At 51.1% G+C, this 27628-nt stretch overlaps 1 protein-coding gene across 1 annotated transcript; it reads left to right on the forward strand.

Annotated features, from left to right (window-relative positions):
- The first annotated feature begins 3606 nt into the window (after positions 1-3606).
- Positions 3607-26814, forward strand: VPS37B (VPS37B subunit of ESCRT-I). The gene is made up of 4 exons (XM_081036894.1): positions 3607-3790; positions 22496-22667; positions 23836-23918; positions 24638-26814. Exons 1-4 carry the CDS (start codon positions 3680-3682, stop codon positions 25115-25117), a joined length of 846 nt encoding a protein of 281 aa, XP_080893020.1. The 5' UTR covers positions 3607-3679; the 3' UTR covers positions 25118-26814.
- The last annotated feature ends 814 nt before the right edge of the window (positions 26815-27628 follow it).

The raw sequence follows: 27628 nt of genomic DNA on the forward strand, positions 1-27628 counted from the left end.
CTGCATGATTCCACGTATGTGAGGTACCTAGAGTAGTCAAATTTATAGACAGAAAGTAGAATGGTAGTTACCAGGGCCTGGAGGCGGGGGAAATGGAAGTTATTGCTTAGTTAGTACAGAGTTTCTATTTTGGAGATGGATGGTGGTGATGGCTGCACAACAACGTGTATGGAATTAATGGCACTGAACTGTGCACTTAAAAATGGTTAAGATGGTAAATTTTACATTACATACATTTTATCACAAGAAAACGACAAAAACAAAAACCATTGGTACTACTTTGGAGAGCAGTTTGGCAATATCCTGTAAAGTTGGAGATGTAATGCCCTGACCTCCTACAACAAAGGAAAGGATTTTTTAAATGGTCATATATATATAAAATGGAACACTTGACAGTTATAGAAAAAGAATGTTTCAAACTAAATGAATCACCAAGGATATATTTTGGAACCTTAATGTTGACCCAAAAAAGCAAGTAGCACAAAGGTATCTGTATATATAATATTTTTCTTAAGTTTATGGATGTACATGGTAAAATGATTAAATAGGATAGTAGCTAATCTCTGGAGAGGGAGAAAGGAAATGAGATTGAGGAGAAAGGATACAAGGGGCTTCACTTATGTCTGTGATGTTTATTCCTTAAACTGGTGAGTACATGAGGATTTGTTATATTTTCTCTCTCTCTCTCTCTCTCTCTCTCTCTCTCTCTCTCTCCCTCTCTCTCCCTCTCTCATGCTTTAAATAGTTTATTAAATCCAAATGGGAGAAAAAAAAATCCAAAAACCAAAAGAACCAAACCTCAAATCAAAATAATCAAGCTTCCTGCATTTCCACCTTTATAAGACACCAAAATAATATCGACCTTAAATATTATAATTTTAAAAATACTGCTCTATATTTTTACACCTTCTCTCACTCTCCCAAGAAGGGTGTGTCTAAAATGGTATTTTTCTTCTGGATGACTGGTGCTTAAGTAATGCTGGGTGTTTAGATATCAGTAGACGGCAATGAGAATGGTGGTGACATCAGGCTGTGCGTCCTGAGAGAGGCGTAGCTGTTCCACCTGTCACCTTGGGAAGTAATTCCTCCCCTGCCCACACATAGCTCCCCATAGCATATGCTATGGCTACCAGGTCAACACGTTTTCTCCCAGCTCTTCAAACTGGAAAACATTTATGAGTAATTCCACGAACTTGCATCAGAGAGAAAGAATTCTAATCTCAAGGCTAGAAGATTTTAAGGTTCAGCTATGCGAAGGTTATGTATTTCTTTTTTCTTCTTTTTTTTGAAGTGTGCTTTCCAAACAATTCCTGATGTTGTGTAACAGGATATTCATTTCTGGGGTAACAATGCTCCCATTGAGACAGAAGCCCTGGCACATAAATATATTACCCTTGATTAACCAGAGCAAAACCTCAGTAAACCTGCAAAAGTTACAGACAGACGTAGGTGCACAGAGAAACCCAAATACAGTTACCAATCAACCAGAAAAAAGAGAAACAAATGTACAAGTCCACCCACGTATTAAAATCAATGGGTTTGACACCAATGAAAGGATTTTTCTGATGTGTCTTTCCTTCTTACAATCACTTTTAAGAGCCAACAAGGAGTGTTTAGAACAGCAAAAAACAAGATATTTCTGTGGTTTGCCCTGTTTGACAAAGGAAGTGGCGTGTGCTTGAATAGGTTGGCGGCAGAAAACAGGTTTGAGCAGAGTCATAAAAGGACTGGGCTAAGCTGAGTTGTGAACCTCGTTTCCACCGAGCACTTGAGTGGTATTTGAGCTCACCATATACAGTTGTGCCATTCAGAACCCGGCTTGTCCACGGTGTGTGTTCTTGGCTAAGGCACTTCATCCCTCTCTAACCTAGAGCTCTCCAGCTCCTAACCTTATTCTCCCCTTCTGTGGGGACTGTAAGACGTTCTGGACATCTTAAGCCTCATAGGTGAAATTTCCTGGAAACATAGCTGTTATTGTCAATTTGGTGAGAATTTTCTGGAAATGTAGCTATTATCCTCCATTCTTTTTTCCTGGAGAGAAAGGAAAAAAACTGAGCTGGATCCTGACCATAAATTTGACTTCCTACTTCCTCTTTTTCTTGTGGTCTTTCTTCCTCAAAACCACCTTTTTTCACCAAGTATGTAACAAGTTCAAATGAAGAAAACTATCGAGTGTTCCACGTGAACTCATAAAACCCTTTTGTTTACAGGTAACATGAAATGCTTCCTCCAACTTTTCTCATTTTTCGACAAATGTGTGCCCTTAGTCACGAGGGGTCAGGAGGAGAGAGAATGGGTCAGTGGAGCCCAGTCTAATGTGTGGGCAGACAACTCAGACCTTATGTTGTACAGATGGGGGAGCAGACGCATCGTCTTCATACACAGAGCTCACCAGTCAGCCAATAAGAGTTTACTGAATGCCTCGACTGTTCAGTCTGGGTTATGCGACAAGCTCAGTGTGGTATGATGCCAGCATGGTGGATGCGAGACTGGGAGCCGGGAGACCTGCCAATGACTTGATTTTGGAAAAAACCCAAAAACTTCCTCCTCCGAGGGCCTCAGTTTCTTTACGTGTAAAATTGGGGGGTGGGGGGGCCTGTAGTGGTTAACCTCAGACTCAGGTTGCTTTCAACTAGAACGGTGGCAGATTCCAAAGCAAGATAATGAGTTCCCAGACTCCTGAATCTCGAGAAAACTGAGCTAGATCCTGACCATCCCCTAGAGAGCTGGGGAGACTGAGCAATTGCACCCTAAACTGTGTCATTTCTGAAAGAGCAGAGTTTGGCCTCCGTGGACGTCTGGGCGCCTTCCTCTGAGTTGGTGCAAAGGGGCCACTTGTCCACGATGCTCCAGCCGTCCGGCTTTCTGCCCGTTCTTTGAGGGAGCCACGCCAGTCCTGCCTCGGGGCCTTTGCACGTGCTCGTCTTGCGCCCCCGGCTTCAGCCAAGGCCGGTGGCTGGCTCCTGCCTTCTCGTCCGTTAGCTCTGCTCAGCTGTCACCTCCTCTGAGAGGTGCCTCTTTTACTCCTCTCTTTAAAGAACGCCTTCGCCATTATCCTCCGATTTCAGCCTTCACTTCCGTCTCTGACCTCTCTCAATTTGCAACCATCTGACTTGTTGTTGTCAGTCTCCTAGCTCCGTATAGGCAGGCCTCCTTGCTGTTCTATTCGGAACCGTGCCCCCAATGCCCCGTCCCCACAGTAGGTCTCAGTAAATATTTAAGGAATGACTCGGCAGGTCGGCAACCTAAAGTTGTTTCCTCGTAGAGCCCCCTTCTTCGGGGTTCTGCGGGCCCGGCTGGACGTAGGCGGCAGTAACTTCCCGACCTCTGCCTACTTTCTTTGGATCTCAGCATTTCTTTGGAGGAAAAGGCTCTTATGACATCATGGCACACGTTCCTGGGCCGCAGTGACCTCATCACCGCCAACTGCGGCGTCACAAGTCTGTCCCTAAGTCCCTCCCCTTGGAAGCCCCCAGGGTGCCCTGAGACACCTCCCGGCCCGGGTACCCCAACTGCCCAGCCCACTAGGCCGCATGCGCCCGCCCGCGCGGGGATGACGTCACGCCCCAGGGCTGGCGTCACGTGCCCCCCCGCAGGGGGCGGGCCTTGAAGGCGGTGCTTCCGGTCTGCGGAGCCTGGCGGCCAGAGCGGCGGCGGCGGCGGCGGCGGCGACGGGGAGATGGCGGGCTCCGGGAGCGAAGCTCGGTTCGCCGGGCTGTCGCTGGTGCAGCTCAACGAGCTGCTGGAGGACGAGGGGCAGCTGACGGAGATGGTGCAGAAGATGGAGGAGGTGAGCCGAGCGGGGCTCGCGGCGGCGGCGGGGCCTCGAGGGGGCGCGCGGGGCCGGGGGCCGGCGGCCAGCTGGAGGTGCCCCAAGTTGGGTTGAGGGGGCTGGGACGGGAAACGGGGGCGCTGGAGACGGGTCGGGGGCGAGGGGAGCGACACTGGGTCTGAGCGGGGGGAAAGCGTCCTTGGAGATGCTTGGGGGGCTGAGTGTGTCCTGAGACGGGCTCTGGGGGCCGAGGACCCGAGGCTGAGGGTGGAGCGGACGCCAGAGAGCCGCGGTGGGCGTTTGCGGCGGACACGGCTGCGGCGGAGTCTGGGGGCGCGGACGGAACTGGGGGCCTGAGGCTGGGGGCGAGGGGACCGCAGTGGGGGACTGGGGCTGACACAGCGGAGTGAGGGGCGGCGGGCGAGGGCTGGGCGGGGCCGGGGGCGCGAGGGGGCAGGCGGAGGGGTCCGGGGAGGCGAGGCAGTTGTTGGGGTCTGAGAGTGGGTGTCGAGGGGCCGAGTGGACGAGCTGGATGTGAGGTTGAGGACAGCATGTGGGGGCTTCCCAGACGGGCGTGGGGGCCGAGCGCCTGTAGCCGGCTCTGGGCGCAGCACGTGACTCGTGTCCGTGTGTCCGAGGGATCCCGAGGCCAGGGGCCCCCCACTGCTGCCCCTGACTTCAGTGGGAAGTGGCCTTAACAGTTAGTCCAGGGGGCACCTCTCGCTGGTCTTGGGGGTGTGCCTAAGGGTGCTGCCAGGGTCCCGTTCTCCGTGAGTAGCCCTTCCCTGGAAGAAGGGAATGTGGGATTCTAGTACGGGGGCTTTGCCCCGCTGTGTCCCACACCCCTGGGGGACAAGGAGAGTTCCTGGGGCTGCCTTTTGGGAGAAGATACACTGGGGGTTGGAGGTTGACAGCCAACAACCCCCCCCCCCACCTTGATAGTAGAGGGCGGGAGACGCGTGCCCGCCCCGTCAGGTTACCTCCCTTCCTTCTGGCTGCTTTGCTCTCGGGGTAACTAGCCTCATCCGTGTGCTGTGCTCCCTTTTCTTCCTCTCTGCCAACCTTCTGAACTTTCTCTGAAAGTCGGATCCTATGGGTCTGGGTCTTCTCCAGGCAGATGGACCCAGGCTCATCCCAGCCCTTCCGGCCCACCTACCACTCCTGCTCCTTTGTCTCTGAAGTCTGAGCCTTCCCACGCCTCTGTGGCTGCGCGTCTCACCCAGAAGCCTGTGTGGGGGCTTTTGGCTTTCATTCGGAGGAGGGATTATTCAGCACTGAGCCAGCCCCCTTAAAATGGGGCTTGTCTGGAGGTTGCACATTCAAAATCTCTGGAAAACCCTCAACAGATCATTGTCCCGAGCTACAGAGAGGCCACTGTAGTAAGATGGTATCAGTCTTTCCATTAAATACACCCCTTGTATTCACTGGCTTGTAACTTGGCACATATAACGCGGCTCCGAGATGCAATTTACCCCATTTATGGTCTCCATGTGGCACTTTCTATTTTAGAGAATAATAAGTGACAAAATCCATCTTTCTGGACTGAATGAGAGTTTCGTGTCTCCAAAGAAAGAAAATCTTTGCTTAGTTTCTCTGCTTTTTTGGTTGCCAGGAAACCTTGTGTTGATTGCCAGCAGGCATCTTTCTGGTATAATAACAAAATGATAGGTGTATTTTTCTAATGTGTAACACTGCAAGTTATTTTACTATATGTGACTACCCCGTTTCAGTAACAACAGCGTGCTGTAATTGTATTGGTGGAACATTAATGGAAAGAAACTGCCTTTTGGTGGAGGGAAGATTGTGGCAAGAGACAAGTAATTCTGCTGATGGAGGCTGTGAGGGCATCTTCATTTGTTTCCTCTATCTAGGAAACTGGAGGTTATTACATAAGGGGCAAGGCAAATTAATCTAGCAGGACTTTTTTTTTTTTTTTAGTAAAGGTGACCTTCATACCAGAGTCCTCTATACAAATACTGAGGGCTGACTGGCTCCACTTGATTGGACCACATAGTTCAAGTTAATAACTCAGCAGTAGTTTGTTCTTTGGGGTGTAGTGCTTTTAAGTAAAACAAGGAAACTGAATGTGAAGACCAGAATACCTTAGCCAGGCAGCTCACCCCGCCACGGTCACACTCCACAAATCCTGTTGCCCCGGTCATGTGCAGTGTGCTTCTGAAGGAAGGAGTACAATGCGACAACGGAAATTTTGGCTACGATAGTTTCACTCAGCTGTTATTGTTGTGCGTTGGTTTACCTTGGGGTGGTTATAAAACGCAGCAGAGGGAAATACTTTGTGAACTGTCCGCTCTTGACCAAATGGAACATTTAGGATGCGGTGTTAAAGTAACATTCAGGCTTTGACATCATACGCTCAGGGCTGACCTTGGCCACTCCCAGTTGTGTGGTCCCAGGCAAGTCACTTCACCTCTCTGAGCGTCTGCTGGGGAAGGTTAATGTGATTATGTTTATTTCATGGAGTTGATGTGTCGCTGTGTTGATGTGAGATGGTGGTGCCTTAACACAGCCCGTACTCAGTGCCCGATAGAATAAGTGCAAACACTAATCATTTGCCGTGCTCTCTTTTCAGAAAGACTACTGATAGTCGTTAATACTAGATCATCCTGCCAAGTGAACGGGGTCTTATTTCAAGAACTTTAAGTGAATTGTTACTGGCCATTAGCCTAAGAAACGTTTTACCTTTTTATGATCAAAATGATTATGTGTCTCAATAGGTCTAGGATGAGACGGTAAATGGAACAGGCCTTTTACAGCATAGAATCTCTCAACCTGAACCAGAGGCTTTTTTTTTTTTTCAAATTGGCAAAGGGAAGTGTTTTAAATTGCAGAGCAAGGCTTCTTCAAGCCTGAGGGGATATTTTGTGGCGACTAGAAAGCGTGGCTGCGTTTTGAAGGCATTCACTGTTAGGTTTAAATACAGCCTGCATTATGCTTCACTTAGATTGTTTCAGTTGTGGTGTGTGAGCTTTAGTGCCGCTGGAGACGGGCACTAAAATCCTGTCGGAGCAACAGACGCTCTGGCTGTCCGTGCCCCGCCCCCCCATCCAGTTGGCACTTCCCTAAATGTCGTATATTCCTAATGATCTATGCTCTTTCATATTGCCAGGGGCTGACGTTTCAGATGCACACATTGTTATTTTTATTTAAAGTTATTTTTACTTGGCAGTGGAATGTGCCATTCTCTCTCCGTCCACATTAACCCCCTTGGACGTGCAGGGCACTCCCTTAAAAGGAACTGTCGCTTAGGGGATTAGGCAGCGAAACCGGCCCTCTCTCCGGTCACTTCTCCCAGTGGGCTTTCTGAGGAAATGCTGACTGATCGGTGCTAACTAAGGATTCAAATTTAGGGTCCCTGTTCCTGCGGCAAGTGAAAATGCCCACAGGCGAAAACGCTGAAGAAACGGATTGTGTTGTGGAAAGTAGAGTCTGCTCTGGAAGGAGCTGTTTCCCTAAGGCGTGTTCTGGTGGGAGGTGTGTGAGGCCGCCAGGCTACTGCATGAATCATGCTGGCTCACTGAAATGTACCGACCTTATTAAACCCGGGACTGGAACGCTGGCGGGACGGTCTTTAGAAGCTAAGGTTTAAACTCTTGGAGTTGTGCTACTGGAGTTTGTCCCTGTTCCCGTGGTGCAATCGTTGTTGTATAGAGAGGCTTCGACTTCTGTGTTTAAATCTTCTCTTCCATGGATCTATTATTACTTTAACTCTTGAGTGAAAAATAACTATGCCCGGGATATTTTCTGGAATTCGATTTTATCCGATTTTTATCTTTTTTTAAAGGAGGCGTCAAGAGCGTTGTGTGACCTTATTTCATTATTTAAATTCAGTGCTTCAGTTCCTCCACTGGAAAAGAAGGATAGTAACCATGCCTGCCTTTTAGGGTTCTTGTGGGGCTCAGTGGAACAGCAGGTGGAGACGGGACGAGGAATAGAGGAAGCTTTCAGTAGAGGCTGGCTCCCATTCTTTAATAAGAAATTTCCAGAATTGTCAGATTGGCTTCGATGAAGTCTGATCCCTTATTTAATTGCTCTCTACCTCTGTGTATTGATTAAAAGCGCTGTGGGAGTGGCAGAGCGCAGAGCTGGCCTTTGACACTAGCAGATTGACCTTTGGCAAGTATTCAGTCTTTCTAGTGGCAGTTTTCTCATTGAAAATAAAGAGGATAGTAACAGTAACCCACATCAGAGGCTTGTGGGGTGAATTCCATGAGGTAAGTGTGCTTAACATGGTCCCGTGACACAGAGTGAACTTTCAGTGATTGTTATTAACTAGTATTGCTAAAAGTAAAAGGCATGCTATGTTTGCTGCCATTTCAAGAGTCCGTTTCAGTTGTACAGCTACGCAGCACTTACTGTGTGCAAGGCATGGTCAAGGAAATCACCCTGAATCACGCATAATCCTTGTGTTATAATTTGGGAAGAAACCAAGTACACAAACAGCTACACTGCAAGAGGTGGCAGTTTCTGTTGAGAAGATGAAAGAAGTTATAGGAGTAGATGGTGGTGCGACAACGTGAGCGTACTTAGTGCCACAGATGTGTACCCTTAAGATGGTCTATTTTATGTTATGTGTATTTTACTACAATTTTGTAAAAAGAGAGAATAAGCAAAAGGCCACATGTGAATTGTATATGACGCTGCAGGTCAGATGAAGAGAAGCTGTCTGGCTAGATTAGGTTCCTGCTGCGACAGATGGACATTGATAGGTGGGTAAGATTTAAGAAAATAAATCGTCAGATACAATGGTGCCTGAAGAGTATCTAGACTAATCTAAGGAGCGTCCGTGTACCTGCCACCCAGCTTAGGAAGCGAGCCCAATGAAAAGCCCTCTTTTGGCTCCGTCCTGAGCATACTCCCCCCACCTCTCAGGATTAGGCATTTCTCTAAGTAGGATTTCCACAGACACAAGTGGGGGATCAGGAAGAAGGGATGGCATGAGCACAGGCACAGAGCAGGAAAGCACGGGACAGGTTTTATGGCTGGTGAGTTACCATCTCCTGTGATCAGATTTGCTTATGAGCAGGGACATGACGGGAAATGGGGCTGGTGGGGGCAGAGTGCCAGGGTGTGAGCTCGATGGCAGTGAGTTCCCGTGACTTCAGAGCAGAGGAACAATATGCACCGAGGGGCACTTTAGGAAGATGGATTTGGCAGCAGTGTATGGGCTGGATTGGCGTGGGAAGATTCCGGAAGTCCTGGCTGAAGGTGGGAACAGAAGTGCAGGGAAGGAAAACTTAGGATTTGAGCTAGGGGCCTGGGAGAGGAGACGTAAGCCAGCCGGCTGGACTCCCTCCGGCTTCGTGTCCCTGTGGAACTGCCCCTCCCCTGCCCGTGGGAGGGACCTGTCAGCGAGGCCTCCCAGGGCTCTCCCCACTCCTCGGTCACGGACACACGGTCCCTTAGCCTCTTTGTATGCCTCTTCTGTGGCACTTGACACCCATTTTGTAAGTCATTTACTTCCCCGTGTCCCTGCCTGGCACGTTTATCTCTGTGTCCTCGCACCTAGCACCATGCCTGGCACTCAGGATGTGCCCAGGTAGTGCCGCTAAGTTTGTGGAGAAAACTGGGCTTCAAGCGGGAGTGAGTAAGAGAGGGGGGCGGAGAGGGGTCCTCGAGACCGGAGCCTGAGTGAGGGCCAAGCGGGCGGCTGCGCGGCGCCGTCGGCAGGCGGTTGGACGTGCGCTTCCGGAGCTGAGGCCAGCAGGCTGCTGGGATACAGGTTTGGGGCCAACTCCCTCCAAGTGCTTGTTGAAATCAAGGCAAGTATAAAAGTTCGAAAGGCTGGTGGGAGTAACTAGTGCGTCGGGAGAAGGAAAGAGGTGCCATCGAGGAAGAGGGAGAAACGAGTCCGATGACCTTACGTTACAGACAGGTCGACTTCCTGTTCCCGGGGCTTGTGCTGTATGAGACTGGGCAAAAGAGGAACCTAGAAGCACCCGAACTACTGGGACCTCAGCCGTCACGTGCAGAATGGGTGTGCTCTTGAGCTAGGCCAGCTGTGCCGTTTCCGTGGCCTTTATCGCTGTACTTGTGGCAGGTCCCGGTGCAGCCTGTCTGCGGCGGCCTGTGTGTCGCCGCTGTGCTCGGGTGTGATGCTGACACTCAGACGTGCTGACTTCGGAGCCCTGGTGGGTTGGTTTCCTTCCTCGGCTATGCGGGCGCTGCAGATTCCATCATCATTCAGGACACTCTTACCCAGTGGTACACAGACAGAAAAGATCTTTGGAGAATTTCTGCAGAGGGAAGAATGAAAATCGAGAGGTGTATGTCGCTTGCTTGTCATTAGGTTACATGGAAGTCTGTCAAGGGACAGCTTTTAAAGCATTTCTCATGGAATCACGAGAAATGTTGTTCAGTACTGTGCCAGAGCGTTTGTGTGAAAAGCAGGTATTTGACCAGTTTATGTTATTACAAGCACGTCATAGAGTCCATGTTTCCTTCAAATTAAATCCTCTGTTACCACCAAGGTTAACTGATGGCACCGCGAGGTTACGGCCATGTCTGTGGCCAGTGCACGGATGGCAGCGGGACAGAGCCCGGGCGAAGGACTGGTTGCCGACAGGCAGCAGCTTTCATTAATGTGAACACAGCTTGTTCACTTACTCAGCCTTTATGCAGCACCTTGGGGACGCGAAACCGCCAAGCCACAGTTTTTCTCTTGTCGGATTGTGTAGGCATACACAACATGGTACATGTGAAACAGTACAGATGCGGACACGCCCCCTCGGGAGGGAGACCCAACCAGCCTTTGTGGGCTGAGGGAGATCACAGGGAAGGAGTGTTTCCTGGTGACTCATGAGCTGTGATTCAGAGGGTGAGTTAACCAGGTAAGGAGGGAGAAGGGCTTCCGGCAGGCGGTAGGCAGCAGGGAGAGTGTGCACAGCCCGGGCTTGGGGGGACCAGGTGGCCTCGCGCCTGCCAGAGCAGGAGCTTGGGTTTGGCCCCTCTAGTCAGAGGGAACCATTGGAGGGTTCTAAGCTAGGGAGTGCTGAGGTCACACTTGCAATTTATATAGATGATTCAGGCAGCCAGCAGGAGGATGGGTGTGAGGGACAGAAGACCAGAAAGCAAGCGGATCAGTCAGAAGGCAAAACAACACCTGAGGAAAGGACCCGGGGCAGCCAGGTGATGGCGGGAGGGCTCATGCTGGGCTCACTGCAGCATGAGCCTGTCGAGTGTTGCTTTGTACACAGTTCAAATAACAACACACTTGATCATGTGGTTTTTCAGATTCTTAAAAGGTGTAGGGAAAACTGGTAGAATCAACAGTATCATCAAGAAATAAATGATGGAGAGGAGGCAAAAGTTATAAAAAGCTGCACACACACAAAAAATATAAGGTCAACTATTAAGCATTGAGGTTAAAATAGGATTTGGGGATTGGGTTGCTAGGAAACTGGACACAACTTAACCTTCCTAAATCTCAGTTTCCTCGTCTTTAAAACGGGAGTATCACAATACCATCCTTACGGGTTGTTACGAGGATTCAATGAGATAATATCTGTAAAGTATTGAACACGGTGCGTAGCAGTACGTGCCCAGCAGATGGAAGATGGGACAGTTGATAAAGTGGTTGGGGCCGTTGGATTTAGGGTCGTGTTTCCCTTAGAGCCTTCATTCTGTGGAGATGAACGGTGATGACATTAAAAGGATTGCATGGTAAATAAGTGTTGGAAACCAGTGGTTCACTGAGAGGGGTTTTGTTTGTTTTGCTCTGTTTGGTTCTTCCTGCTAGGGTGTATGTGAAAGCTCCAGAGGGGCACGCCTGGCAGTATTTCCCAAACTTCCTGGGACTGGGTTCCCTGGGGCATATTGTGGCAAATGCTGATTCGGGGATAAACGGATACATCTGCGTCCACAGCCCATGAGTGTGGGTTTGTTTATCACACAGTGACAATGACAGCTGTCTCTCTCAAAGGCTGTCCTACTTTCACGGACTCTAAGAAGGCAGGGCAGTATATAGTATTTTTTATTTCTGATCCCAACTGATCAAACCTTTAAAACTAACATTTTTGCATGTTTCTTATAGAAAAAAATTTAAATACAGAAAACTGTAAAGAAAAAGTATAATCACAGGTAATACCACCAGCCAGAGATAGTTAACAGACATTTCATACGTTTCCTTTCTGTGTCTTTCCCTGCCAGATCATATTGTATATACAGTTTTCTGTTTGTTTTGTGTTAATGCTCTGGGCATCTTACCAGATTATAAGAATATGTATGGGTACTTTTTTATCAGAATATTCTTAGAGGACATTTTTAATAGCCACATGGTATTTCATTGTGTGGATATATCATAATTTATGTGACCATTCCCTTATTATTGGATACTTGGGGGCTTTTTTTGCCATCATAAATTATATTGCAGTTAACATTTTGAACATAAATCTGTTAAAATATCAATATTTAATGTTTTTTGAAACTGGGTAAGACTTAAGAATCTAGGCAGTACTTTTAGTTAGAACATATAATTCCCTACATTAGATAAAATTGCATTAAGTTTTTTGGTTACGAAATTTAAATAGAATAATTTAGAAGTAGCTGATTCTTCTTTGATTAATCCCCTTTTTTAGCCACAGACTTAAAAAAAAAAAGAAAACAACCCTAATATTAAAATAGCATTTTCTCATACTGAATAGAAGATGAATCATTTCAGTCATGTGAGAGTAAATTTTATCTAGTAAACTGAATTCTGGAGTCAGGTGTTGGAAAGTTCGTGTTATGATACCTTTTCAGTGAAAAGCAAAATTGTCAGGAGATGTGTAGTCTTAACACTCAATCCAGGCTCCATCTGGGTAGGCGTTTTCTTACTTGCACCTGTGTAAAGACTATGCGGAACATTCTCATACAGGCCTTTCTTGTAAATTGTGGTTAAAAGGCAATATAGAAGAGGAAAGAAGCCTAAGTTCTTATTAACAAATGAGTGCTTTGGTGGTTGGTTCTGGCTAGACACTGCTAAGAACAGCAGAGTTCAGAAAGTCTGTCTTCTGTTAGGCTGGTTTTTGGGGGGGCGGGAAGGAGGGATCCGGATTTTAAAATTACAGTAGAAGCTATTAATTGACCTCCCTCCATTTAACTCAAGTGGACCAGGAATTGGTGCCGCCATTCCTTCATCACATATAACGGTTATGTGTGTCCTTCCCCTCCCACCGACCCCCACACCATGGTTAGGTGTGAGGCGTTTCTGCACCCACTGGGCAGTCGCATCCCTACCCAGAGTCAAATGTGTTTGCTCTCATACCTGCTCGTTCTGGTTTTATTTGTTACAGTAATGAAATGATTTCATTAAATACTATGGCGACTGATAAACCAGGAATGAAAAGTGTAAGCTGAGTGCTTTGGGAAGGGTTGACATAAGGTGATTCGCTGGAAAAAAAGCTTGCCGGTGAATTAGACTGGGGGAAACGGGAGAATTCCAGGATCCTGCGTGTCCAGTGTCTTTAAGCTCTCCACGCAAAAAGACGTGATCTGGGCGAAAAGGACTTTTGGAACGCAAGCTACTAGTGGACCTTTTCTCCAAGAAAAGACCTTTGCCTTAAATGAAAACGTGGGTCGATGTGTATCTTTAATGTGCTGTGGGTATTGAGTGATTTACGCATTTACTGAACTGCTCGTTTCACCAGCAGCCAGCTGGCTCTGAGGATAGGGAGTGAGGGCTTCTGGGGCGTCCCCTGCTCACCTGCTGAGCCTGGGGTTCTGGCCAACTCGGGTGGGGCCCCGTGTGAGGAACCCCTTGCTTTCAAGAGGTGAGGGACAAAGGCCGTTCCCATTGCGATCAGTTAGGGTGTCCCATCCCCTGTCCTCCTCACCCCTCCTCTCTCCACCCAGAGTCCCCAGGTCTTAGCAAGTAACATCTATAAAGTAATGTGACATTCTAATATCAGAACCGACAGACCTGTTACATTTCTTTGTCATTGACAGCATTATCCACATAAGTCCAGGAAGGAGGAAGAGCTTGGGTTGCTTTCTCTGAATATTAGGAAATAAGTCTTCTAGGGAAGAAAGAACAAGACACCTGGTATGTTGTGCCTGCCAGAACTAGAAAATTCAAATCGTGTGTCCCCAAGACCACTTTATTCTTCTCAGGGAAAACTCCATTTACTTTAAAGCCTGGCCTTCCGTATCTCTGTAGCCAGCTGCCCTGAGAGTGAATACCATACTAATGTAAGACGCAGCCAGCTCACATGATGGAGGGGTTCAGGCTGCACCCCACTGCCTGCTACTTTCTTAGCGCTACCAGTTCATCTCAACAAGAGGGATTTTTGATGTCTGCAATCAAAAACAGCAATTCTTATTACTCCCATGTTCTGTTTGCTGAGTGGGTTGTTTTGGTGGAAGGTTTGATAAGCAGCTGGTAAATTTCCCTTCGCGAGTAGGCTGTAGCCTTGGAGATGGTTTCACACAGCCCACAAGACTGGTGTATTTTAGAGCAGTTTCATAATGTTCACAGTGCTTTCTATGTATTTTTGTACATTCAGATCTTTAATTTTGTTAACATGTTAAACAGTTCATCTCTGCAACCGTTAATTTTTTTCATTAAAACTCAAGGAACATTTGGATTGAAATAAGCCCCATTCGGTTTATTTGCAGCACAGCTCGGGGGTATCGGAGGCTTGGGTTACAGCAGGCTCTTCCTGAAAGCCTGCATTCAGTCGGACGTTGTGGTGACGTGAGTTCGTCACTGAGGAAGTCTTTTTGCTGAATGGAAGATGAATTTGGCCTTTCTAATAACCCTACCTTTTAATATTAAAGACCATACTCAAATGGCATGTACTTTAGTGAAATTTATCCTAAAAGTAATTGGTGAGTGAGGTCAAGTGTAGTACAGTGAACGGAGATGAGATTAACTTGGCTTAAATGCATGCCAGCCTTTTAATCACCTGATCCATAAGCCTGCTTAGCTAAAGTCTTAGTGCAACCTGAACTTTTCTGCAAAAGCTAAGGTTTGTTTCATTCTTCATCTATGTATTATAAACAACTTTCAATTTAATTTTATCAGAAGAGGAAAATATCAAATCAAAACAAATTTCCTACCAAAAGGAACTGGCATTTCTTCAAGAAGGGCTGGCCCTGGTCAGTCATGTAGTGGTGGGGCTGGGGTACCTTGTTTCACCAGAGAGCAGGGGCGCTGTCAAATCCTGGGGTGTGTCTGCGTCAGACCGAGCTGATGTGTCTCCCATGGGCCGTGGACATGTTGACATCAGCAAGATCTGTGACTGCAACTGATTGAAACACATAAAAAATAAAAATCCATCACTTAATGATACCTCTGCAAAAGCTTATTGGTCAGTTTTGGAGGTCGCTTGATTATTAAGTCAGTTCTTTAAGAGATGGTTTAAAGAGGCAGAATCAAACACTGATCCTGCTTCTCCTACATAGACTATTTTATTTCAGATTCTCAAGTAGATGAGGCCAAAGGCTCATTATAAAAGAAGGCAAGCCCATACATACACATGCAGAAGACGAGACTAAAGAATTAATTATTAATTTTAGGAAGTGCAATTATGCCATTGCAGTTAGGATAGTAGTTTTTACCCATTGAAGAGGCATATTACAGTTTCTGAAGGGTGAAGTGATAGGGTGCCTGACATTTGCTTTAAAATACTTCAAAAAAAAAAAAGTGGTAGCGAGCGTAGACAAGGCAAGATTGGGAAATGCCACTGATGGTTGACCTTGGGCAAGGGCACACAGGGACTGTTCTACTTCTCGTTCTCCTTTTGTTTTGTGCTTGAAAATATCCTCAATGAAAAGATACAAATAGAAATGAAATTCAGATGATTGTTGGACCTTGAAAAGAGAGGAAAATGATAGTAGACTAGTTCCTGTGTAGTTGACAGCAGCTTATAGTAGCTTTTGCGGCCTAGCTTATGGCATCAATGGTGTAGAAAACATATTTGATGACAGAAAACCCCAACACTTCATATCATAGCTCTGGGGTCCCTTCTGGGCACTTGCGGCTTTGGTGGGCCCTTAAGCCTCCCTAAGATTGTATTTCCTTTGTCCTGAGTAAAATGGGGACAGGTTGGTCCTCACTGAGAGAATCAAATGGAGATAACTGTGCCGGAAAAGAAGGTGGCATGGCGTCTAGTGTGCAGTGGTGCTCGGTAAGTGTTAGCAAATCCTGGACAAGGGTGTATGTGAAGTCCCGGGCAAGAGTGGCGCCTGCACGTCACCACCAGTAACTTTTCTTACCGAAATCTTGCAATTCCCGTTTTGATTATTTATTATTTAATTGTTTTGGTCTTTCATGTGAGGAGCGAATGCTGTCTGCGCTGGGGTGCCCTGCCTGCAGAAAAGCGTGAATGGCTCCCCCGGGAGGTGGGCGCCGTGCAGCTCCCAGGGCCTGTCCGCAGGACGGTCACAGGACAGAGTGTTGTGGGCATTGGCCCCGCGGAGCCCGGCACCTAGAGGTGCTTCATAAGTATTTCATGAATGAGTGAATGACAGTGTTCCATGAGTGGATGGATGGACGAACAGACGAATGACCCCCTGTGCCGAGCATACAGCTGTGAGCCAGGTACTGACACCAAGGCCATCGTAGCCGGAGCACCGCTCTCATATGCTGATGCGCTTTCCACGGGGAGAGGCTGGGCTTGCCCTGCCGAGAACAGTCGTGTGGAGCCGAGTCATGTCTAGGGGTGTTTCCCAAACAGCTGGGTGTAACAAGAAGCGTTAAACTTGGATGTTACCGTTTAAAAATCTACGATAAACTTTTTAAAAAGCTCATCTTCAGAACGGATTAGCAAGCCGTTCTCAACTGGCAGGGGCCTGAGGCCCCAGCGAGCCCCGTTCCTACAGACTCAGCTGAGCACGTGTTCAGTGATGTGCCCGAGCTGCCTGAGCATGGCTGTGCTCTGGGCGTCAAGAATGAATAAGACACAGGAAGCGCTAGGGAGGAGCTCACACGTCATCTCATGTCACTGGGAGGGAAAGCCATTCCAGTGACGTCAGTCAGGCTTCTGGCAGCACAGGGCCCTCAGCTTGGGGGACGTAAGAAGCGTAAGGTAAAGCTGTTCTTTACAAGGACACGGTGGGTGCAGACCCCCGGGGCTGCTGCAGGGCTGGCCGCAGTTGAGTACTTCTCACCTCGTACTTCTCACCTCTGGCCTGACAGACGGGACAGGGCTGCTTTGGATGGGGGGGATCTGGCCACCTACAGAGACCGTCATAGGAGGAGGACCCAGAGAACCCCCTCCTCATTTCATTCTCCCACCCTCAGTCCCATTGCTGAATCAGCTAGAACCAGAAGGCAAGTGGCCCGTTGAAGTTGTAGATGTGATTCAGCCACTTGGCCGCTGGGGCACAGATGGAGACACGTGGAAGGTTCCAGCACTGTGTTCGCTTCCTGCCATAACGAATGACCAGACTTGATGGCGTAAAACAAGAGAAGTGTATTTTCTTAACGCTTCTGGAGAGCAGGGTCCCGAAGTCACGGGTCCATGCTCCCTCTGGAGGTCCCAGGGGAGACTGTTCCTGCCTCTCGCAGCTTCTCTTGGCTGCCAGCTTCCTGGGCTTGTGGCCACATCCCTCCATTCCCTGCCTCCATCTTCACAAGGCCTTCTGTGTGTCTCTTTTGAGGACACTTGTCACTGTGGTGAGGGACATTCAGATTATCTAGGAAGATCTCCTCATCTCCTGTCCCTTAACTTAATTAGATCTGCAAAGACCCTTTTTCCAAACTAGGAGACTGTGGACCATTCCTGCTGCTACGAGAACCTGTCACTCCCAGGAGGGTTAAAACGCCATCGTGCCACAGCGCTAAGGAATTTGCTCTGCGTCTGTTGACTTTGTCTTCGGTCGACGAGCTGCCCTCTGTGAGGCGAGGCAGGGGACAGCTCTCTTGTCCACTTCTGTCTCCGCTGACTGCTCTGCTCAGAGCCAGGATGTGGGCTGCCTCAGAAAACCCTTTTCTGGAACGAGTAAGCAGTACAGTGGGCTACACCACAAATAGAGTAACACCAGAGGTGTGCTCTGCACGCACTACACCCCATCTCGTGGAACACGTAAAATGGGGGGTTGTGGGGTGTGTGAGTTACGCCTCAAGAGAGCCGCCCAACCATCACGAGAGCGAGCCGCCGTAGCTTTGTGTGGGGCCACGGGGGAGGTTGTGGGGGGCAGGGTGTACCTGGGTCTGTATCTTAAGGACCTCGTCCTGCATTCCGAGTACTTACTGGATTTTGAGCGTTTAAAGGATTTCCAGCACTATCAAGATTTTCTATTTATTTATTGAAATTCATGAACACAATTCAATAATGTCATTTACTTTACTGTGATAAGGGTTATATTATAGTGTGAAGGGGGAGTAAAGGACCGCTCTTTTTTCCAGAGAAAGGTTTAGCTTGGAAACGTGGGCAGATTTGCGGCCAGTGTTTAGGACGGAGCAGTTCTAATTACGGGTGAAGGAGCCAGAGCAGCCAGCTCGAGTCAGAATTGCATGTTGCAGAAGGATCTGGTTTGGAAAACCCCTGCTTCCGAGCCAGCACTGGCCAGTGTGTACAGGCAGCGTCCCATCCCGTCTGGTCCCTAAGTGTCTTTCTTTCATTTGTAACTGTTGCGTGTGTTGCTTGGAGGGGAGTTTACATGTATTTTCCTTTTTACCCACTTTATTTTCTCCCACACTCCCCCAACCCAAATAAAATAAGGAACAACAGGTGCATTTGAGGAAGAAAGTGCATTCTATGAGACCGTCATATATTGATGTGAGCACCCCTAGAGATAAAGGGAGCCCCACATTTCTGCCTGGACAAGTGTATATAAAATACCTTGTTTTTTTTTTTAAAACAAAGGCAGCTTATTTCCCTAGTGCCTCTATTTTCAATTTCAGGTATCTGCTGGCTCTGTCCCATGGCTCTTAAAATACGGTGGCCTCTCAGATTCACTGGACAGATTTGTCGCAGGCATCGAGATGGAGTTGGTCCGAGAGGAGGTGGAGAGTCGGGCTGTGTCGCCCAGAGTGGCTGCCCCTTGGGCCTGGCCGGGTGCGGGGTGCCTGTCGCCATGGAGAGGCCCCAGTACTGTCCCTCCAGCTCACCTTCGTGGTGCAAATGACAGAAGAAGCCTGGCTGTTTCCTCCCCCTTTTCCTCAGCCTGAAGGCGAAGGATATGGAGAGGAAAGTCTCGTTGGCATGTAATGCAGCATCAGAGGTGTGCCCTGGGCAGGTGGGGGGTTGGAAGTGCTTTGTTAGATGCTTAAGAAAAGAAGCTCCACCCCCCCCTCCACCCATGTGTCCTCGGTCCCCTCTGCCATTGTCCCCCCAGCCACCATTGTCCCCGCTGCCATTGTCCCCCTGGAGAGTGCTGTTGGGTGTGCCCTGGGTGGCCACTAGAATCTGCTGATGGTTTGAATGTAAAACCATCTCACTTGGCCTCTTGCTGGCGGGAGACTTCGCCCCTGCCGGGTGCGTCCTGTGCAGACAAACTAAATGCCTTTCCCTTACAGCCCGTGCTTCCTGTGTTACCCTCGCCTAGGACTTTCTAACCCAGATGAGAAGTGATTTTGACCCGACTTAGACCCTGTAAGAGCAAGATCCGTTTGTAGATGTCTTTTATGGTGAATCTGCGGCGGTGGCTCTGAGCTGCGCGGGCGTCCCCTGGGCGGCGTGGGGAAGCCTCCGTACCTGGACCCCTCCTGGCGTCTGGCTGAGGTGGGGCTGGTCTGGGCCCTGGGAATCTACCAGCTGACGCTGCTGTACGGTGACACGTAGCAGGCTGGCCCTGCGCCTGTCATTGGGTGCCGGTGCCTTCCCAGTGGTCCTCTGGGGAGACCTGTGCTCACGCTGCTGCCTTCGCTTAAGACTTTTGGGGAAACCTGGCTTTGGGACTTACCTTCGATCCAGCGTGAGACACCCGCTTCCCCCAACTCAGTCTCAAAGGACTTTATTAAGGGAGCCCGCGTGTTGGGGAAAGGATTTGGAGCATTAATTGGGGAAAGGATTTGGAGCATTAATTGTTTGGCACACAGAGCTCTTTTTCTCTCCTCCACATTTTGTTATCCAGCGTATTTGCCAGACCTGGCCTTTTTGGGGGGTAGGGAGGGTCGTCTGCATTCAGCAGATCCTTCCTGAGTGGCTGACATGTGCTGGGTTGGGTGCTGGCCTGCCAGAGATGACAGGAGAGGCACACATTGTTTGTGCGCCAGTCTGGGAGACAGTGTGTCAGAAAACAAAGTGAATACTCACCGACTGCGATGAGTGGCAGGAAAGAAATGGGGGCCATGACAGGGTGGCTGTCGGCTTAGCTGGGACGGTCAGGGAGCCCTGGAGGATGAGGCATTAAGCTGGGACCCGACAACGAGAAGGAGCCAGAGGCCTGTGCAGGGAACAGCTCGGTTTGTGAGCAGCACCTCTGGGGATGGGGTGATGGGCACCGGCTTCCCTGGGCCTGAGGTCAGGACCTGTTTCTGCTGACTTGGAGTTCATCTGAGGATACAGTGCTCCTGTCCTCTCAATTCTCGGCCTCTGCGAGCACCTGGCAGGTAACAGTTGCTCAGTCAATGTTTGTTGAACAAACATTGATTGAGTCCGAGCAGTGGACCCAGGGGCAGGGCCTGGCCCAGCTGGCCTTAGTCGCCACCCCTGCTTGTCCATCACATGAGAGCGATGGGAGGAAGAGAGCTCAGTGGCGGGGTGTTTGTTTAAAATGAAACTAGACATTTTGAGATAGTTGTGGATTCCCATGCATTGTGAGAAGGAATAGAGAAAGTGGGCACCCTTCACCCAGTTCCCCAGGGGTGATGTCCTGCAGAATTGTAGTCCACGCTCAGGACAGGGAACGGGACCCCTGTCACCAGGAGCAGCCTGCCTGTTGCCCCCTTGGGCCACCTCCCTCCACCACCCGCTAACCCACCTCCATTTCTGTCACTATCACTTCCAGAACATTGTATACACGGGGTCGGAGAGTACGTGACCCTTCGCGTTGGCTTTTCCCTGGAGCTTCACCCATGTTGCCGCGTGTGGCAGCGGTGTGTCCCTTTTTATGGCTGAGGAACGTTCCACGGGGTGGAGGCGGCACACTTTGCTCACCTCTACCTACTGAAGGACACCGAGTTTCGGGCCGTTGTTACACATGAGGTCGTCTGGAGCGTTGGCGGGGCGGCTTTTGGTGTGAACGTCGTTTCATTTCTGTGGGATAAGTGCCCAGCAGTACAGTTTCTGGGTCGTGTGGCAGTTGCATGTTTCGTTTTAAAAGAAATGGCCAAGCTGTGTTTCCAAAGCAGCTGTGTAGAGTTCATTTTTGTTTGTCTGTTCTTTGAAATGGTTTAGCAATCAAACGAAAGACTCTTCTACAGGACCTGGGGACACAGCGTGCATGGCGAGCCAGCTGCTGTGGGGGCTGGAGGGGAGAGCACCCCTCCGAGGCCCCCCCAAGACCCTGCAGAGCCAGGATCCCCGTTTACGAGGCCTCTCCAGCCCCCGATTTTCCTTGCTTGTAGCAGCAGGAGACAAGAACATTTTACTGCTCTTATTTCATGGTGTTCAGCTCGGACTTCATTGATCTAAGTTCTGGTTGAAGCTGAGTGTCCTCTTTAGGGTCCTGGGCCCAGCTCACCTGTGTCTGTGGGGGGCCGAGGTCTGCTGAGGAGACCCTCCACCCCCGCCTGGTGTTGGGGTTCCTGCTGCAGGCGCTGCTCCAAGCGCCTCGTCTTGGTTCTCTTACTTCCCTGAGTCCTACATGCGTGTGAGTGCTCGTGCACGCGTGTGCTGGGAGCTGTGCACCAGCCTCCAGGGCACAGCTGGCGGGGGCGGGGTGTGGCCCAGCCAGGAATCCATCCTCTGACTGTCAAGAGAAGGAAGCAGCCGTGAAAATTGACTGGGTGGTGTGGTAGGAAATATGAAGGGGAGCACGAAATGGCTGGCACGGGGTTGAAGAAGAGACACTGAGAGAAACGTGGGCAGATAGTGGGGGGATCGTGTGCTGCTGAAGTTCAAGTCCAGAAAGCGAGGTTGCTGTGGGCAGGGAGTGAAAAGGGAGCTGGAGCGCACATGGGTCCGTGTGTTTGCTTGTTATTCAAATGTACACCTGGCCAAGTCTTATAGGTGTCCCTTACCTTTTTCTCAGACCCTCTATCCCCCCCTCTGCTGAGGTCCAGGCGGATGGGCTTCTCTACCTCCCAAATGACCCGTCATCTCTGGGAAGACAGAAGGAAGCCCCCGGGGGGCACATAAGCCCGTCCCCCCAGCTTAGAGTCAGCCCCATGGATGGCCAGATGCCAGGTGGCCAGGAGCTGGGAGGCGGTGGTGGGCGTGGGAGAGAGGAACAGGCTCAGTGTGAATGGATTGCATCCCGCGGTCTCCCAGGCTTTTGTGTTTGATCTTGAAGCCTGACTGTTAAGCCTGAGTTGACATCATGCCAACTGGTCCTCTGATACAGTGATTCTTTAACTTCCCCTTCAGAAACTCGCTCTGAAAAAATGTGGCCCTGCATCTTTATAGTGTGTGCCCCCGGGAGCGCAATGGCAGCAGTAAGGAATTCCAGTCACAGCGCAGCTATTGAAGCGAGCGAGTCACGGGACAAAGCCGCCTGCAAACTGGGTGCAGAGGAAGTGGCTTTGCTCTTTAAGAACGGGAAGCAGTGTCCGAAAGAGAAATCGGGGGCCAGAGTCGGCTGGGAGCAGACGGGCGGCTCCCGGGGGCGGGGGCTCCCCTGAGGACTTGCCTGGGAATCACAGATGTGGGTTCTCATCGTCCTGTGTGTTCCTTGCAGACACAGAACGTTCAGCTCAACAAAGAAATGACGCTCGCCAGCAACCGGAGCCTGGCAGAAGGAAACCTTCTGTACCAGCCCCAGCTGGACGCTCTGAAAGCACGTCTGACCCAAAAATACCAGGAACTCCAGGTGCTCTTTGAAGCCTATCAGATAAAGAAGACCAAATTAGGTAACTGTTTTAGGGCCATCTTTCAAGAATAAAGAGTTGAGGGAAGAACACATTTTCAAGCTGTTGCATCTCACGAAAGAAATATTCTTATGGAAAAATTACAGAGTAAGACAATGATTAAATTACTGCCATAAAGAAATGGTCCGCGTAGAGAATTGTGTCACCAATTTAGAAAAGAGACCCAACCACTTTTTAAATAAAATTCCACCTTCTCCAAACAGTGTAGAAAGAAAAGGCAAATTTCTCAATCGTGATTTTCAACAAATGTTTCATCCTGTGCAGTTAGGCCCTCTGAGTGAAGGCCGAAAAGTATGCATCACTGGGACGTTTTATTTTAACGTCCCACTTTAATTTGCAGCCATTATGAAGAGGAGGAATTGTGTGCTGGGGAGTCCTAGGTGCTGTGGGTAGCTTTCAGGGAGACTTAGCTTCAGAGGTTAAAAGTCACCCCCTCCAGTGCAGTTCACGGGGCCATCTGATCCTGTCACCCTGTTGTCTCCAGAAGTTAGTGACAATGTACGAGAACACACCCCACCAGGGGGACTGCAAGTGAGAAGTGTGGCGGTGCCAGTGGCATGCAAAGCAGCAAAGCTGCCTTGGAAAGCTGTGTGGGGCACCTCCCTGGGTCTGCCCCCGACAGAAAGGGGCATTTGTGCCTATCCAGAGACGTGCAGTGGCATGTGTCGGAGCAGCCAACACAGAGCATGCGCTGTGCGACGGCGGTGGGTGAGGGCGGTGCAGGGGCTTGGGGAGCTGCAGGGCAGCTGGGGTTTGTACACAGGAAAACAGGGCCTGCCATGCAGCTGTGTGTGCTCCGTAAGCTGTCCCCCGATACAGAGGGAGTCAGGGTGACCGGCACACGTTCGGTAGCAAGCAGCCCTTGGAGAGGCAGCTGGGGACGCTGGGGCGAGCTGCCGCCCGAGTGCGCCCGGCACTTGGCGTGTGCGGTGGCTCCTCTCCTGGCTTTTAAGGCCTTCACTTGCGCCTTCCTGGAAAGTCAGCTCTCAATAGGTGTGAACCCTGCTCCTTTCTAGTTAAAATGGTCTCTTTCCTTGAAAGGGAAATGGGGGGAGTCTGGGGGCGCTTGTCGTCTTCAAGGGCTGGGGGCACTGGCTTCTGAGGCCCGTGCTGGACGGCCGTCCCCTCATTGTCCGCCTGCTTCTTCCAGATAAACAGTCCAGCAGCGCCTCCTTGGAGACCCTGCTAGCCCTTCTTCAGGCAGAAGGAGCCAAGATCGAGGAAGACACGGAGGTAAGGCCGCCAGTGGCCCAGGGCCCGGCCCCGGCCCCCACCCCCAGGACTGGAAGGGGCACCTCCGCTGTGCCTCGCACGGAGCCCGAGGCCCGGCAGCAGGGCCTGGCCTCGGGTCGGGTGCACGCTGCACTGTGGATGGGCGCTGGGAGCTGAGATGCCACCTGCTCTGGGTCAGCTGGTGCAGCAGGGCCCGTGGGGCACGGCCAGCTGCGTACTCGAGGCCTGAGCCCCCCAGGCGCTGAGGACGTCAGTCAGGGCTGGCAGTCGCAGCAGGTCGGCGCTGGCCGCGGGTGACCCAATTCGTGTGCGCAGCCTAATGAATGCTCGGCCCTGGGGGGGCCCTGCTGGCCCCGCGTGTCAGGATGCAGCCGGGGCGGGCGGGAAAGTCGGGCTCCAACTGGTGTGAGGAGAGGAGCGGACCTGCGCGCAGTTTCCCTCTTCAGGCCACCCAGGGGCCCCCTTCATCCTAAGGCTGGCTCTCCCAGGTCTGCTGCCCATCCAGCTTGCCAATTGGGAGGCCGGGGCACCCAGGACCAGAGCACCTGTCTTCCCGGTCCCTGCGGGTGGGGGCTCCCGCTGAGGCCAGCCAGGCTCTGCCGTGGGAGCCTGAGGCCGACAGAGAAGGCACGGACGCGGAGCGAAGCGGGGTGGTGAAGGGAGCTTCCCTCCCTAACAGCTGACCTATCCCTCTGACGGGTTCCTCCCGCTGCTTTCAGAACATGGCGGAGAAGTTTCTCGAGGGAGCGCTCCCACTGGACTCCTTCATCGACGTCTATCAGAGCCAGCGGACACTGGCCCACAGGCGAAGGGTCAAGATCGAGAAGCTCCAGGAGATGGTGCTGAAGGGGCAGACGCTGCCCCATGCTCCAGCCCCGCTGCCGCCCAGGGTGCCTGAGCCGGTGCCCGCCGCCCCCCTGCCCTACGCCGCCCCGGAGGCCAGCGGGCCGCCCTCCGTCATGCCTCGGCGCATCCCGCCCCCGGTGCCTGCAGGACGCTTAGCCACGCCATTTGCCGCCGCCATGGGCCCAGGACAGGCCTCTCTGTTCCCGGGACCACCGTGCCCCCCACTGCCGCCCCGCATGGGCCTCTCCCCTCAGCAAGGATTCTCTGCGCAGTTTGTGTCGCCGTACCCGCCAGCTCTCCCCCAGAGACCCCCGCCCCGGCTGCCTCACCAGCCAGGCTTCATTCTGCAGTGAGTGGGCCTGCTCGGAGCCGGGGGACTGCTCCACCGGCCCGGGTGCACGCGGGAGGGAGGCCGCGAGGCCTGGCGGCGTCTGATGTGAGCTGGGCCGGTGGTGAGTCGAGTCGGGACCTGGTTCTGTGCAGCAGGCCTCGGCCTGGCACCCCGGCCGATGTGCGTTCTCCGTGTGATCGCTGTCTTGTCGTTCTGGTGAACTCATGATTTCGGGGAAAGCCTTCCCATTCCCATTTAGAATTACGGTCCTCCCGTCGAACTTTATTTAATAAGCATGGTTCATCATTTCTGCTTTATTTTCAAAAGACAGTTGTGTCCCAGCCTGCCACCTGCCGCACGCAGCCCTCGTAAGGGTTGGCCAGGTGGGCCAGCCCAGAAGGTGCTTACTGAGTCTGGGGGCAGGTGGGTCGTCACGGCCCCCTGCTACTCCCCCACACCTGGTCCTTCAGAGCCACACAGGGTTTGCACTTGGCCCACTGCCACGTCCAGGGGCCTGAGGCGGCGGCTGGGAGCTGGACTTGGCACAACAGCTGACGTCCTGCTCCTCTCCCTCCCACCTCAGCTGGCCCCCGAGGGTTTCTATGAAGAAATAGCCCAATATTTTTATTATTACATGTGTAATTTTCCTGTTTTATATTGCGGAAGAAAACTTTTTTTGACATAAGACCATTCAGGGAAACTTTATAAAAATGCACATACTGTTTTGAGCAGATTGAAATGCAGATGACGGGAACGCAGTTCCCTTTCTTGCACGTGATGCACAGTGCACGGTCCCCCTGCGACCTGTAGGGCCGTGTGTGCCTTAGCTTCACCTGGTGCCAGTGAGGGGCTGCCAAGGCCCCCGCGGGCCCCCAGACGGTGGGTGTCCGTCACCAGCTCCTGCTGCTGCCCCAGCGCCCCACGTTCAGGGGCTTCTTCGTGCTCTGTTGCGTTGAGGGTGGAAGGAGAGTCCACTGCCTGCCTGGAAGCAGGATTCTCTTAGCCAATATTCTCGGCTTCCTGGGCCTCAGGGCACGGGTACCGGCCGGGGCCTCCAGCAGCCATTCAGCTGGGTTTGGAGAGAGGGTGCCAACACACTACAAGGCTCTTCCTGCCCTCTGGGTTCTCTGCAGGTGCCATGAGTGCTCAATTCTGCCGGGGGGAGGGTCACTACCCACCTATTAACTAAAAGCCCACAACTCAATTGTGGGACTCCTGCCTGTTGCCTAGGTGACCTAATCAGGCAGACCGCAAAGGGGTCTGTCCCAGCAGGCAATGGGCGAGGCCACCCACCTTTGTACACATTTCCATACAGTTCTGCTCCTGGACTTGAACTTTATTTACTGTGTTGTAACTGTTTTTCTAGAAAACAAGGCTGTATAGGACGATTTACTTCCATGCCAATCAGGTGGACCCGCCATGTCCTGTGAATCTTGACAGTGGTGCCACCCCGATACCTCTGCCAGCCACACGGGGCGCGGCCGAACGTGTGAGCTCAGTGCTGGCGTGACGGGGCTCCCAGGTGACCTCGCCATCTCTCCAGGGCCACGTCTGAGCTGTGGTTGTAAAGCTGTAGGACCCTTTTTAATAAATAGAGAATTAATAACAGTCCTGTCACTCATTTACCTGGGGGTGTTTGTGGCGTTTGGTTCCAGAATATCAGTGAAGCTGATAGGGAGTATCTATTGAAGTTAAAAATAAAGCCACGCACGCAAGATGGCTAAAGTGTCTACCGTGTCCAGGGTCCTAGCACTAGGCAGAGCCTTTCAGCCTTTTTTTCTTTTTAAAAAAAATCAGGGCATCTCATAAACCTCAGTAAAGAAGCACATTCCTCATGTGTCTTTGGGGTCGAAGCTTCCGTCGGCCTCAGTCCACAGGGTCACCTTTGTGTGCTGCAGCTGATGGTGACCCGTGAGGACATTCTCTGCCTGTGTCAGATAGACTCAGTGGCTGTTTTGTTCTGAAGACTCACCCACAGGTATTTAAAGTGAGACCTACCTCCGGGCTGTCACATGCTGTTTCCCTCAGGAGAGATGGGCCTCCAGTGCTCCACGCGGCGGGACCGAACTGCCCGCCGTCCCCGGGCCGTGCTCCCCCAGTGCCCGCCGTCCCCGGGCCTTGCATCAGGGCTTGATCCCCAGAAGGGACTTGACTCAGCTGCTGGGAACACGGAGTAGCCCCGAGCGAGCCCGGCCTTCACTGCCCCAAAACAATTCCATTGACGGCACATCACGGCCGTGAGGACATGTGCCACATACCGCTGCGGGTTTCCTGTGAGAAGGGGGACGCTTCTCCTGAGACATCAATGTGCTTTTTTTCTAAGAGCATTTGATAGTTTGCGGAAGCTTCCAGCCAGGTCTGCAGTCCGACGAGGGCGCTGGCTGCTCATCACCCAGCCTTGCTCGCCCCCCTGAGAGAGGGCTCTCTGCTCTTGAGACCTCCAGGGAGGGACTGTCCCTGACCAGAGGGTCTCCAGTTAAAGGTCCGCTCACTAAGGACTTAATGTGAGGTCAAGTGTAGTTACCTTCACGTG

This window comes from Rhinolophus hipposideros, assembly GCF_964194185.1.
Source record: "Rhinolophus hipposideros genome assembly, chromosome: 24".
Classification (NCBI taxonomy): Eukaryota; Metazoa; Chordata; class Mammalia; order Chiroptera; family Rhinolophidae; genus Rhinolophus; species Rhinolophus hipposideros.

What these genes read in the sequence shown, in the direction of transcription:
- VPS37B (XM_081036894.1), top strand. Translation starts at nt 3,680, where the DNA reads ATGGCGGGCTCCGGGAGCGAAGCTCGGTTCGCCGGGCTGTCGCTGGTG. An exon ending in GATAAAGAAGACCAAATTAG is followed by an intron (nt 22,668 to 23,835) that starts GTAACTGTTTTA and finishes TGCTTCTTCCAG; the next exon opens with ATAAACAGTCCAGCAGCGCC. An exon ending in AGATCGAGGAAGACACGGAG is followed by an intron (nt 23,919 to 24,637) that starts GTAAGGCCGCCA and finishes CGCTGCTTTCAG; the next exon opens with AACATGGCGGAGAAGTTTCT.